Genomic DNA, 14,472 nt, shown 5'->3' on the forward strand with positions numbered 1-14,472 from the left:
TTTGATCCTCTTGGTGAGGTACTTTTGGGGTCTTTCCAGTTGCTGCAGGTGTCTGGTAAGGTACATCCCAAAAGGGGCATTGTACTCAATTATGGGCCTGATGAGGGATGAGTAAAGAGGCACGATGACCTCCCCTGATCTAGATGTGAATCCCTTCATGATTGGGTGGGCTATATAAAATGTTTTTCTAACCACTTTGGCCACGTGGTTGTCAAATGAGAGATTGCTATCAACTTGGGTCCCCAGGTCCCTAATTACTTCTTCCGTACTTAATAGATTACCACCTATGTGGTAATTTGTGGGCACTTTGTTTTTGCCAAAGATGATGACTATACACTTTTTGGCGTTTAGCTTGAGGCCATGGCTCTGGCACCAGTTGTCTGTTTCTATGAGGCCCGTTTGGAGGATGCTTGTGTCGGCTGGAGAGTCGATTATAGCGCCCAGTTTGCAGTCATCTGTGAACTTGGTCAGCCACAGTCCTTCCGTGTTTGCCTGTACCTCCGAGAAATATATACCGAACAGGAGAGGTCCCAGGACTGAGCCTTGTGGGACACCACTTGTAACTGGTTTGGAGTCTGACATGGCTCCAGCAATTCTAACCATGTGGGTTCTGTCCTTGAGCCAGTTTGCAACCCATCTAGTGACATAGGGGTTTATATTTAAGCTGGTGAGCTTATCTATAATGCCCGAGTGGGGTATTGTATCGAAGGCTTTTGCAAGGTCCAGGTAGGCTGTGTGGACCACCTTCCCCTCGTCAATGGCCTTGGTGACTGTTTCAAAGAAATCGACCAGGTTTAAGAGGCAGGATCTGCCCTTAAAGCCGAACTGGGTAGGATCCAGTGTCTGTAGGTCCCCAACATCTTTTTTTTATGAGGTCCATGATGATCCTTTCCATAGCTTTGCAGACCAAGCTAGTCAGGCTTATGGGGCGATAGTTCCCAGGATCCGTTGAGGCACCACCTTTGTGGAGAGGGACGACTGTTGCTGTACGCCACTCTTTGGGTACATATCCTGTGGGAAGTCTGAGATTGAACAGTAGTTTTATGTTTGGGTTTAGCTCTTCTTGGAGTTCATGTAGGACGCAGCTGTCCGATCCCATTGATGCTGTGTTTTTTGCTTTGGAGAGGGTGGCTCTTACCTGAGTATCTGAGATGTCAGGGGGGCAGCACTCTGCTGGGATAGATATTTGCCCTTTTGGTGGGGGGGTTTGCTGAACCTGTCAGCTAGGATGTTGGCAATGTCTGTGGGTTCGGTGTATTTTTTGTCATTTTGGACTAATTCTGAGCATATCTGGGAATTCCCACCCAGGTTCCTAACATAACTAAAGAAAGCCTTGTTATTATCCTTAGTGTCCTGTGCAATTTTTCTCTCGAAGCTGGCCTTAGACGATTTTATGAGTACCCGTAGTTTTTTGCTAACACTGATCAGAGATGCCTTCCCTTTTTGGGATTTTGCTCTATCATGTAGTAGCTTCCTCCTTCTATTGTATAGTTTTGTTTATGGCTGGGGTCCACCAGACAGGACGTCTGCCTTTGGAGGATTGGGTCTTGGTTTTATTTGGGATTGCATGATCCATGCATTCCTGAAGGTGTTCATAGAATGCATTTATGAAGGATTCTGCGGTCTGGGCTGAATTTTCCACAGGCCCACGGGCTTTGAAGGATTCCACCTCGGTTTTGAGGAGTGTGAAATTTGCTTTAGAGAAGTTTTTCACTGTGGTTTTCTGGGCAGGGGGTGGGGTCGGGATGTGAATATCCAGTGAGATTAGTTTATGGTCTGATCTTACTAGTGAGGGATACACTTCTGGTGTGGAGCATAGAGTCCCCATGTTGGTGATGATCAGGTCCAGTATGTTTTCCCCTCTTGTGGGAGTGGTAACAAGTTGTTCCATAGCATTTGAGTTTATAAATTCTAGGAACCTTTGAGCTAGGGTGTTGGAACTAGAGTAATGCTCCCAGTCTATGTTTGGGTAGTTGAAGTCGCCCAATATAATGGTGTTTGGAGAGACCTTCATATTTTCCAGTGTTCTCAGGAAGGCCGAGTGGGGTTCCTGGGTTTGGGAGGGTGGTGTGTAGCAGGCTATAAACTGGAAGGCAGTTTTACCCACTGTTAGTTGCATATGGATAGTCTCTGATGCTTCGTGCTGTGCCACCAACCTGGAGGTGTGGGTATCTTTGACGAATATTGATACTCCCCCTCCTTTTCTGGTTCGGTCCAAGTTTTGGGGCCGAAAAGCATGGTATGAGGTATAACCCGGTTGCTGGGGTGCTCTCGGGAGCCTTGAACCAGGTTTCTGTTACTGCACAGATATCGATGTTCTCCATGCTAAGGAGAGTTTCGAGTGCATGCATCTTGAGGTTTAGACTTCTGGCATTGAGTAGCATTACTCTTAGTTTCTTATCCCTTGTGATACCTATGGAGGTGGGTTTGTGTTCTCGTTGTCGGCTAATCAGGTAGACCTATATATATATATATATATATATATATATATATATATATATATATATATATATATATATATGGATTCACTTCATAACATTGAAATATCAAAATACTGAAACTCAAAACACTGAAACCAAAATACTGAAAGCTCAAAATACTGAATACTCAAAATACTGAAACTCAAAATACTGAAAACACATATTATGCGTAAACTCAGCTTAAACAACATAAATCATAACAATTTCTACCAAATATATGCAGGGGCAAGCCCCTGCACTATAATGGGGCTGCTTCACACTGCTAATTAAATATATCAACTCCAAGATTGCACAGTGCAGAGTAGATATATATAATTAGCAGGGGGTGTGGGGGGGGGCTTGCCCCCCTGCATATATTTGGTAGAAATTGCTATGACTTATGTTGTTTAAGCTGAATTTACGCATAATATGTGTTTTCAGTATTTTGAGTTTCAGTATTTTGAGTATTCAGTATTTTGAAGTTTCAGTATTTTGGTCTTCAGTATTATGAAGTTTTGTCATTTTCAGTATTATGAAGTTTCAGTGTTATGAAGTGAATCCATATATATATACACATACATACATACATACATACACACATACATATATAACACCCATCTATAAACCGGCGCTTGAGAGCTGCAGCAAGCATGTCTGTAAATAGAAGTGGTAAACGAGATCTAGGAAAAGAGGGGGACTTCTGCATTAGAGGTAAGGGATGAGAAAAACAGCTTGCAGTATCCATGACTTGTAAAAAATCAGCCGAGTCAGATCCGAACCCACGTGTTGAGGAATGAATGAATATTGACAACATCAGATCACACATTTTCTGTTGAAATACATACTGTTATTTCTGGTTTAATGGTAACTCAGTAAAGAAGTGTTCTATATGACTACTGTATTATGCTCACTAATTTCAAACCAGTGCTTGCAGGAGAAAGTAGATTTAATGCAAAATGTCAGACTATGGTAGTGGACATCTCTAAATATTCTGCTGTACTGTCTCTGTCTGTAAAAGAATATAGATCAGTGCCTCTGAGATTTCCTTATGAAACTTTCAGGGATGCACAACAGGATGTGATGCTACTCTTTAGGGGGTTTCATTGCAGCAATACACCATCTGACCCTACATATCAGTTGCTCAAACATCTGACATGTCAGCTATGGCATGTTACAAATGAAATTTTTTCTTTCAACTGGAAGTTACAGTGGACGTTTACTTCTAATACAATGACTACTCAGCGGAGAAGACACATGGGCTATTTTTGTACTCTCTACACAAAGCAGAAGTTCAGCAAGACAACAAAACTTGAAAGAGTATAACAAAAAATATAGCAATGTGGCAATAAAGGCATACGTTCCAAAGCCTCTCTTCCATTTATTAAAGGATCTCAGTCCCATTTTCAGATTTCATTGTGAAACTAAAATACCAACAATAAACAAATGGTCTTATTCTAGACATTAGTTTAATCCGGCCTTGCAATCTATGATCAAACACCTCCAGATAAATACTGGGAATAGTTCCAGACTAACAAAAGTTGTCTGAAATGGTGATTTTTTGCTATATGAAAGTGGCCATATGCAAGTTATCCTAATGCAGTGTTCAGGGAATTTTAATATAATATTTTGCTATGAAAATACTCAAGAATGAAACTCTACCCACAAGTACTTCACTGCAACTCAATTGCCCTTGTCAGTAGATAGAGTACAGACTTCACCTATATACCTATACACAAGTGTCATCTTGGCTGGCAAAATATTTTTTTTCACTTCTGCACTAATGCACTATGTTACCTGTGTATAAGTGTCAAGATGCGAGTTCCCCTAATGAAGTTTGCAATAAAGAATTCAGGAGTTACTAAGATACTTGGAAGCAAAGCACATGTATAAGGTCTCAGTGGCATGTGCCCCTTATGAGAGGGTACACCATCTCCTACTGCAAAAATGTCACATAAATATAAATGTCCATGATGCTCTTTGACAGATACTGCCCCAACAACCAATACCAGTAATTCAAAAGTGATTGGCGTACACTGTATGCCTTCCAGAAATTATATTCACATTTGTATGCCTCTGATGCTATTGTGACAAGACAAAAACAATGGTTGCAGTAACATTTTAACCCACTACTGTTAGGTCTCCCTCAACAAGACACACCATTTCTATTTAGAAGTGACTATGTAATAACAACGTGCTTTCATGCATGGTCTTATCACAAAAAAGAAGCTACCATCTGTGTACACCTCTGATGTTTTAGTTGGAAGGAAGATTAACAATCAATGACAAGAGTAATTTATTTCAGCCTGATGCTCTTACACTTATGCACACTTCTCCCCTCCAAAATATCTACACAAATGACTGTTATGCATGAATAACGGAACTAACACTTAGCCTTTCCCATGAAACAAGACTTTCACTGTCTGTGAACATTTCATTTGTGTCACTGTAAAGAAAGTGAAAGGCAGTATGCCCTTAAAATGAATTTCACCTTGGTCAAGGTCGTATACACTGCCCATAGACAAGCCAGATCATGCAACTGTCCTTTGTTTTCACACATTCCCTGACTCATTTCAAATGATATCCAGATTCTGTGTAACCTTCTTTGAAGTTAGGCTGTCATGAAAGTAGAACAACAAATTAATATAGTTATATAAATTCAGCTTGTAGCTCTCAGTGTACACTGTCCACAATCCTCATTAAGCCACAGTAATGATCAATTTACTGTGATCACCACAAATATAATTTGCTTTCATTCATATAATGTCCTCTGTTCCTCCAGATAGTCCCTTCCTGCAATCACCTGTGATATGTGATCACCATTTTTTTTGTCTTCACTGCTTGCTGATCATCAGCACCCTCCAAACCAATTGACCCACTCATTTCCCCGTCACTGAGGAGGCAGCATAGAGGGGCCATTATTTAAGCAGTAAGAGGTGGTTTCTCTTTCTGCATATCAAGTCCCTAACCCCTTCTGCGTAGGATACATACTGCCCCAGGGTTTGGCATGCAGTTGGTGTGCTGGCAATAGTGTGCCACTCTCTTCTACAACTGATGCAACCCTTTAAGGCTTCAATGCACCCTCAAACCCATCACTCTAGCAGGATATCCATTCTTTCAAGGGTTTTCCACTAAGATGAGTGCTCACATAGGTCCCCCACCGCTCAAAGACAAAAGTGTCGACAAGAATACAACTTCCTTCTAAAGCACAGCTCCAATAAGTGCCTGAGTCTCTATTCAAGCTCTGGTTGCCTGTTCATAGTCAGTGCTTTACCCCCTACTCTGACAGAACTGGCATGATTGCCAAACGTGGTGTTTAAAATGGACAAAGTAGTGCATTTCAGCTTGCTGCTATAGAGAACACAACCCCTATGTAAATCACTGAAAAAAAATGCTGCAATATTTTGTATGCAAGGTCTACTGTTATCACAGCCAACAAGTCTATATGGTTTTCTACCAGTAGTAAAAGAAAAAGCTGCAGGGCAATTACTGGCTAGTACAATTCTTGTACCAGACAAATAATTATCTTGCATATATGCTGAATGACAGAAAGCATTTTCATATTTTAAAACCTGTTTTACACCAACTTTAAAATAAAGGTAAAATGAAACAACACTTTGCATCTGCAGTAGTGGTACATTAACGTGCAGCCAAGTACTTTTGGATCCTACAGTTAAGGAGTTAAGTCAAGATGAATACAGTACTTCCAAAGGTGAATAAATGAAAAGCAACTGAAATACCAAACAAGTACTGTCACTAAGACATTTCCTGTGTGCATCTATAGGGGTGTGTGTGTGTGTGTGTGTGTGTGTGTGTGTGTGTGTGTGTGTGTGTGTGTCAGCTACTTGGAGCAGGGACATGAAGCAGAGAGGGTGCTGGAGGACTTGGCTGAGGACTTAACTCTACAGCTCTGCCAGTGGGGAGCCTTCCTGGGAAGAGAGAGAGAGAAAAACCCAGACCTCGGGCTGAGTGCGCTCCCTATATGCTCTTAAAGGAAATTGTGCTTGATGCAGAGAACTTCATCTGGAAATATTGGTATATCCATTTTTGTTCTAAGTGAACATCCCTTTCCAGTGTCAGTGGTGAGGATTGAGGCTCCTTGGTGGGGACATCACAATCTCAAAAAAATACAACTGCCACACACTAAAAAGTAACATGGGAATACAGGCTTGACTCTCAAAGATTTTGACAAGGTTGGTTAAAGAACTGAAGTTTAGATTTCAGCCACTGTAATAAACAAATGCTGCATTCACCAAAGATGTACTGTTGCATTTAGACACCAACTCACTTTACTCACAGACTGCAGCTCCAACAAACAAAACAAAATAATCTTTTGTCATTAAAATGTATGAAATTATTGAATCATCTAGCATTTTTCACTGAGCTTTAACAATGAACTTCCTCAGGAAAAAAAATGCACAATGTGAAAAGGACCATATTGTTTCTTGAAGAAACAGTCAGAATAAAACTTGACAAAATTCCCATATAGGTTAATGGTATACAGTATTTTCAACTGCCCTTTTTGTCGTATCTCCATAACCACTGGGTGAATCAACATTAGTGTGGATTGGTCATAAGTATTTTCTTAACCTTTGCACTACATCATGCAGTACACAATGTGGCAAAACAGCAGTTTCATAAAACTAATGAAGGTTTTTAGCCACTGTTTTGCAAGTCAAAAAAAAAAACTTTTGAAAATAGCACTTTCCCTATTGTGATGACACTGAATTTAGTAAGTTAACTTTAACCTCACTGTCATCACTGTAGGGAAAGAACGACTTCATGTGCACTGCCGCTCATGTGCAAAGACAAGAACATTAACATCCATGGGCAGAACTCTCGTCATTCCTATAGTGACATCACAAGGCATACTCAAACTTTATTTATGTCGTGGTTTAATAACAAGTGTATGAAGATTTTTATTAAAAAAAAAAATGGCTCATATAATTGTGAAATGAGGACAGCACAACTGCATAGTAACACTTAATGCATTAGATGCTGCAATGCACCCATAGACCTCAACAAAACCCCTTTAACTAAATAACAAGAGCTACAAACTTGTGCAAAGTATTACGTAACAACAGTTTAAAGTTATTGAAGTGCAGATATATCTATGACTAAAGAGGTCATCAAAAGAAACACATCTCTGCAAACACAAAACTGTACTACAAGAAACTTTAAAACATTACTCCAGCTTCACATGCCAATGTAGAACACAATGTTATACCTCAGAATTATCCTCAGTACTGTACATACTATATAGCCGCGTTCTTTGAGGAGAATTTAATAAACCAGAATACCAGTTGTAATTAGATAGATACATAATGTAGTCTTTCAGTACAAATGAATACTTCTGCTTTCTAAAACAGAAAATAAAATGAATACAAACAAAGGGCAATCTGCACCTACATATTTAGTCTTACTTACTGAATACTGCCTCATCTGTTGCAAGGCACTTTGTAAACAGTCACAGCTCATCATCCCTTCCTGTCCTGAAGCTAGAGATGGTTTATTAAAAGCAGATACTGGTGTAGCTGCTAGGGCCATCTCAATCCAGTCAAACAAGAATCGCAGTTTCCCTCTTTGGACAGCAAGCTTCAACAGGACTTCAGCAGCAAGTCTTTTCCCAGTGCAGTCTGCTCCAGAACCAGACAAGGCCATCTTCTTCAGAAAGATGGTTATTTGATTTAAGCAATCAAGCCCAACCACAGGAATATTATTTTCATTAGCCAAGGATAGGGGAGGTAGGGAACTCAGCACTAAAGATGCAGTATCCAAGACTTCACTACACAAGCCAAGACTGGAATCCAGTTGTGTTCGATTCCAGCTCTGTTGAAACAATGCAAACAAAAGGGTGAGTCCTGTCCTAACACCCATTTCAATAAGAACTTCTGTTCCAGATTTAATAGTGGGTTTCTGAGGAAAGTTAGCAACGCATAACTCATGAATGCTTTCGGCATCCCTTTGAGGTAACTGTGGTCCCACTCTGAACAGACTGTGATATTTACTAGAAAGTGCATAGTAAATTCTTTGCAGAGAAATCAGTCTCTGCTGCAGCACAACAGAATAAGGCAAGTTTCCAAAGATTCGGCAAGCAAGGTGGAACTGACTCTGAAGGGCAGCAGTTACATATTGCTCACGCTCTTCTGTTGCACAATCATGATGCTCAAAATCTGGAAACGTTGGCCCAATGAGGTCCTGGACTGGCTGGCATATTTCAAATACCTCTTTCTTCTCAAGAAGTCTGTTGTAAAATACAGAAGCACCCTCACGAGTGGCAACAAATTCACTGTCTTCATTAGCCCATGAACTGTTCAAGTGTTCCAGCCATTTCAGTATCACGTGGGTATAACAGGAAACCATTTTCAAGTCATTATCCTACAAATGAAGGCTGAAGAAAAAAAAAGGAGTTAAGCAACAAAACTCTGCTGAAAACCATATACATCTTTATCTGCAATTATCTGTAACATAGTCTTGCTCTACATTATTCACAAATGCATCAGAAATCACATTTGACAATGCATATTACTATGCAGTGACCTTTATCACAAGCCCTTCTGACAAAAGGTACAGTAGATGCACTGTTGCATAGCGTATATCAGGTTAAAAGAAATTCGAAATCTGTAGAAAATAATAATGACCATGTAACAAAAAAGCAATCTCACACAAGCCATAGATTTATTCTCCAAGAAAAGACAAATAACTCAAAAAGAATGTAAAGCAAAATAGGTGCTTCCCACCCTGAAAATTTACTTCAATTCAGCGCTTCTGTCTCACCTAATGCCATGACTTCATCAGGCTGAACACTGGTCTAATCCTCTCTCCACATTATGAATGTGAAGTGTGAGAGTGCTAGGAAAAGTACAGTTGTGTACACTTACCATAAATGTAGATGTTCGAGTGTATTTACTGTTGCAGTCATTACATTTGGGTAATCTGCTGGCAGGTTAACAAAGTATTGGGTCCTGCATCGGTTGCTGTCCCTTCTTCCATGACGTCAGGGGTATACAACATGCAGCCGAAGCCATTACATCAGTTTTTCTTGCCCCAGATGTCAGGTGCTCCCCATATGGGGGAGCCAAATATTTAAGTAATTAAAAACACAAAAATATACCTCCAAACAAAAGCAAATACACCAAAAAGGCTTTTAAGCATAGTAAAGGAAAGAAGAGGTATAGTAAGAGAAAAAACAGGGGGTTGGAGGGAGGGTAACCAGGACTGCAACAGTGAATACACTCGAACATCTACATTTATAGTAAGTGTACACAACTGTAATGTTCTTAGTGTTTTCACTGTTGCAGTCATTACATTTGGGTAGATTCCCAAAGCTATGGTTGGGAGGATGGATTTATACAGCATTAGGACCAGCTATAAGGCCCTGCAGGACAGCAGAGGCAAAGCTAGCTCTGGATTTAGAGAAGAAAGGTAAATGGTAATGTTTGCTGAACGTATGAACTGAGCTCCAGGTAGCAGCTTCTAGAATGTCTCTGGTAGGAACACCTCTGAGAAAGGCTGTAGAAGTAGATGCAGCCCTGGTGGAATGAGATCTGATCCCCTGGGGGATAGTTTTACCATGGTGCATATAGCAGAAATTAATACAATGGCTTATCCATTTGGAAATAGTCTGCTTTGAAACAGCCTTTCCCTCTGCCCCTACAGCAAATGCCACCAGTAGTTGTTCAGATTTTCTTTGAGATTCTATCCTGTTTAAAATCTAAGTTGTCTGTGTACATCCAATGAATGCAGAATCCGTTCCCCCTTGTTCGGGAAAGAAAGTTGGCAAATGAATGGTCTGATTAAGAGCCACACTGGATACCACCTTAGGCATGAAGGATGGATTGGTCCTGAGAGACGCCCTGTCTGCATGAAAAATAATTAAAGGCTCTACTGCCATAAGAGCCTGTAATTCAGAAATCCTTCTAGCTGAAGGGACTGCTAAAAGGAAAGCTGTTTTCCAGGAGAGAAATTTTAAGTCTGCAGTAGCAGCTGGCTTGAAAGGAGGGAAGAGTGATTTTTTCCAATACAAAATTGAGGTCCCAGGCAGGGGTTGGAGCTCTCCTGGGTGGTCTTAAGTTTTTGGCCCCTCTAAGATACTGCTTTAGCATAGGATGAGAGAAGAGGGGAGGTTCTGTGTTGTAATGAGCTGAAATGGATGAGGCATGGATTTTTATGGAAGAAAAGGACAGGCCCTTGTGAAGCATCTCAGTCAAATATTGTAAAATCTGAGGAATATTGGGCAGTGTTGTGCTTATCCTTTGTGATTGATTCCAGGCACAGAATCCTTTCCATTTATCAGCATAAGATTTTCTAGTACTAGGCCTTCTTGCCTCCAAAATGACATCCATCACAGGTTTGCTGAGGGATGCCAAGAGTGAAATTAGGTGATTAGCCACGCGGCAAGATTCAAAGTTTGGAGCTGTGTGTGCAGAATTTGGTTGTTCTGCTGAGACAGTAAGGTGCCTGAGGCAGGTGCCACGGTGGAAGGTGTGACACATTGCGCAGGAGTGGGTATCAGTGTTGGTGAGGCCAGTCTGGAGCAATCAAAATCAGTTTTGGTTTGTTCTGTTCGACTTTTAGTAGAACTTTGGAGAGCAGAGGCAGAGGGGGAAAGGCATAGACTGATAGGTTTTTTTCAGCTGAATGATAGTGCATCACTTTCCAGGTTTTTTTGTGATGAGTTCTTGTGCAGAATTTGTCCAACTGATAGTTCTGGGGTGAGGCAAAAAGATTTATGTCTGGAGTCCCCCATCTGCATGCCAACATGTTGAAAATCCGTGGTTCCACTTTCCATTCGTGTGGGTCCATGAGATTTCTGCTTAGTTTGTCTGCAGAGTATTCAGCTCTCCTGGCAGGAATTGAGCTTGTAGTTGAATTTGATAGGTCAAGGCCGTGTTCCACAATGCCATGGCTAGTCTGCAAAGGGGGTAGGAGTGTGAACCCCCCCTGCTTGTTTATGTACCACATAACTGTGGAGTTGTCTGTCTTTATCATTATTTGTCCTGGATGAAGGTAGTCCCTGAAGGCTGTCAGTGCATTCTGTACAGCTAGTATCTCTTTTTAATTGCTATGAAGTTGCATTTGATTTGGCCTCCATTTGCCCTGAATGCACTTCCCTGCCAGATGAGCCCCCCCAAGCATAGTCTGATGCATCTGTATTTAGGGTTTGGGCAACAGGGGGTGGAGTGAATGGCAGTCCCTTGTTTTGGTTGCAGGCCTCTGCCCACCATAGGAACTCTAGTTGCAGGCAAGTTATGATAGGAATCATTGTTTCCAGGCTGTGACAATGTTGACTCCATAAACTCCAAGTACCACTGAAGTTTCCTCATATGCAGTCTTGCATATGGAATTAGAAGAATGCAGGAGGCCATGAACCCCAAGGCTTGCAGAATTTGTCTTGCAGATAGTAGGGTTTTTGTGGCCACCTGTATGAAGTCACCTAATGAATTTGCTTTTCTGGCGTAAGGTAAGCCATCTGGGTAGTTGTATTCAAGCTTGCACCCAAGAATGTAATTTTTTGAGAGGGTACCATTTGTGATTTCTTTTTGTTTATCGTGTACCTTAGACAAGTTAGAACCTTTTTTTACAAATGCCAGCTGTTTTTGAAGAATGTCCCTGTTTTCTGCCTGAATTAGGCAATCGTCCAGGTATGGATATATTTTAATATTTCTTTGCCTGCAAAATGTAATTACTGGAGCCAGGCACTTTGTGAAGACCCTGGGTGCAGTAGATAAGCCAAAGGGCAGTGCAGAGAACTGGTAATGCAAATAGCCTGCTTTGAAGCGGAGGTATCTTCTGCAAGATTCCCCGATTGGGATATGCAGGTAAGCCTCTTTTAAGTCTAGAGTAACCAACCAGGCATCACCAACCAGGCATCTTTGCCTAGCATGGGAAGTAACTGTTGAAGAGTCAGCATCTTGAATTTTGGAATGCCCAGAAATGTGTTTAGAGTAGATAAGCCCAGAACTGGACACCATGATTTGTCTTGTATGGGTACCAAGAAAAGTCTTGAATAGAAACCTTGTCCCTTTTCTTCTTCTGTGACTGGTTGAATAGCTTCCATGTTCATGAGAGACGGTACTTGTTTCTGGGTCTCTGCCCATGGATTTGGGGGCAGGTCTGGCCATCCGTTTGGGATTGGCAACGTGTGGAAATGAAATCTGTATCCCTGGGATACTATATTTAAAACCAATTTGTCCTGGGTTATAAGTTGCCAGCTTCTTACATGAAGTGCCAGTTTTCCCGCCAAAGGGACGGCTGAAAGGTAAGTGCTTGGTAAGTGTAGAGGGAAGTCATTGAGACTACTTACCATAGGGAGGTGCCTTGTTGTTTCCAGATTTGGAGGGGGAGGCACCCCATTGTTTTGTTCTAAAAGTCCCTTGTGACTGAAACCTGGAGCCTTTGGAATGTCTGGGTTTGACTTGAGTGGCTCTCGAAGGAACTGGAAAGGACCAGTTCTTAGTAGGCCAGTGCCTACTAAATCTTGGAGGTTGCACTTGTAAGAAATCTGTCATAGTTTGCATAAATTTAGCTTCATCTTCCATCTTTTTTAAAACATCTCCAGCCTTATTACCAAAGAGACAGTCCTGTTGTAAAGGAGCATCCAACAATTTTGCTTTAAAATGATCAGGCAGAGTTTGCAAAGTATATTTTCCAACTTGTTCACCTGAATGCAATAAATCTTGTAAATCTTTATTTTCCACACAGTCAGAAATTAACATAATTTTCTGTTTAAGCAGTCCCATGATATGCTGCTGGTATTTAAGCATATGAAATTGACAGTTTAAAGCCCTGATTGCCAAGGTTGCAGAAGTGTAAACCTTCTTACCCCATCTATCCGGCGCCCTGGAATCTCTATCAGAAGGGGTAGGATTTTTAGCAGTAGAGGTCTTAATGCCATTCGGACCCTGAGAAATGGTTTCAGGATCTGCAATTGGATTTTTGAAAAGGAATTTGTGGGAGTCAGGAACCCTGTAGTATCTGTCTGGCTTACAAGGAGCTGGAGGCAGCGAATCAGGAGCCATACTAGATTCTGAAAAAAAACATCATCAACAATGTCTAGGTCAGGAGGTATAGCCAAAGACCTATGTTGAGGAAGAAGAAGAAAATCCCCAAGTCTCTTTTTAGATTCAGAGAAATCCTGACTTTCCCAGAGGAAATGTTCCCATAAGGTAAGTAAAGTTTCCCCAAAAGAAAAATCCTCAGGGGGAGAAGCAGAAGGAATGGAATCTTCTGCATCAGAGTCCTCATAAGTAGGTATAGACAAATCCTGTTCATTAGAAGAGTCAGAAGAAATAGAATCCTGTTCAGAAGATTCATAATCAATGTCTTGCCTAGGCCTCTTAAAAGGGGGAGGGGGTTGGCTACCCCTGATCAGTGTAATTAAACCTTCAGCCATTTTGATCATTTGTTTTTTAGGCATAGGGGCCTGCACATGTGGCCCAGGCGTTATTTTTTAGACATAGATTTAGATTTTGGCTTTAGTTTTGAAGATGGCGTTGGTCTAATATACAAATCTGTAGGCCTGAAAACACCCTCAGAAGCCGGTGCCTGCACAGCGGCTCCGGACCCATCTAAGGTACAGACATCCGCGGGTTCCATAATTGAAGCATCTCGCGGCATACCGGACTCCGAATGGGTCTCAGTAGAGGCCTGCGAATCAGAAGTAGCGGGTATCAGGGGCTGCGAAAGAGCCTCACTGAGTACCGGAGAACAGGCGACTGGCTTAGGAGAAGCGCCATAGTCAGTTTTGGACCTCGACGGCCTGTCTCTGTCTTTTTCTTTGTGTTTTTTAGGTATCCCGGTAGTCGGATTGCTAACCTACGACATTTCTGGATAATTAAAGCGTGAGCCAAAATATTCAGAAGCAAAAATATGGCGACATTTAATACTGTGTCGATTAAATTTAGCACAAAACCGACAGCAAGGTACGTTGTGGTCAGGGCCTAGGCAAGGAATACAGTACAAATGAAAATCCTTATGAGGTATTTGCTTCCCACAAGTAATGCAATTATTAACT

The 14,472-nt window shown here is 41.4% G+C and overlaps 1 protein-coding gene across 1 annotated transcript in view; it reads right to left on the reverse strand.

Moving 5' to 3' along the window:
- LOC122815150 (probable E3 ubiquitin-protein ligase HERC1) overlaps positions 1-14,472 on the reverse strand; it is a 5,886,073-nt gene that overhangs the window by 5,555,689 nt on the left and 315,912 nt on the right. Inside the window, exon 2 of the mRNA XM_044087407.1 lies at positions 7,884-8,847. Within this exon, the coding sequence (XP_043943342.1) occupies positions 7,884-8,819 (936 nt within the window). The 5' untranslated portion in view covers positions 8,820-8,847. The remainder of the gene's footprint in view (positions 1-7,883; positions 8,848-14,472) is intronic.

The sequence above is a fragment of the Protopterus annectens genome, chromosome 1.part1 (genome assembly GCF_019279795.1).
Source record: "Protopterus annectens isolate FY-2018-M chromosome 1.part1, PAN1.0, whole genome shotgun sequence".
NCBI classification, from domain to species: Eukaryota; Metazoa; Chordata; order Ceratodontiformes; family Protopteridae; genus Protopterus; species Protopterus annectens.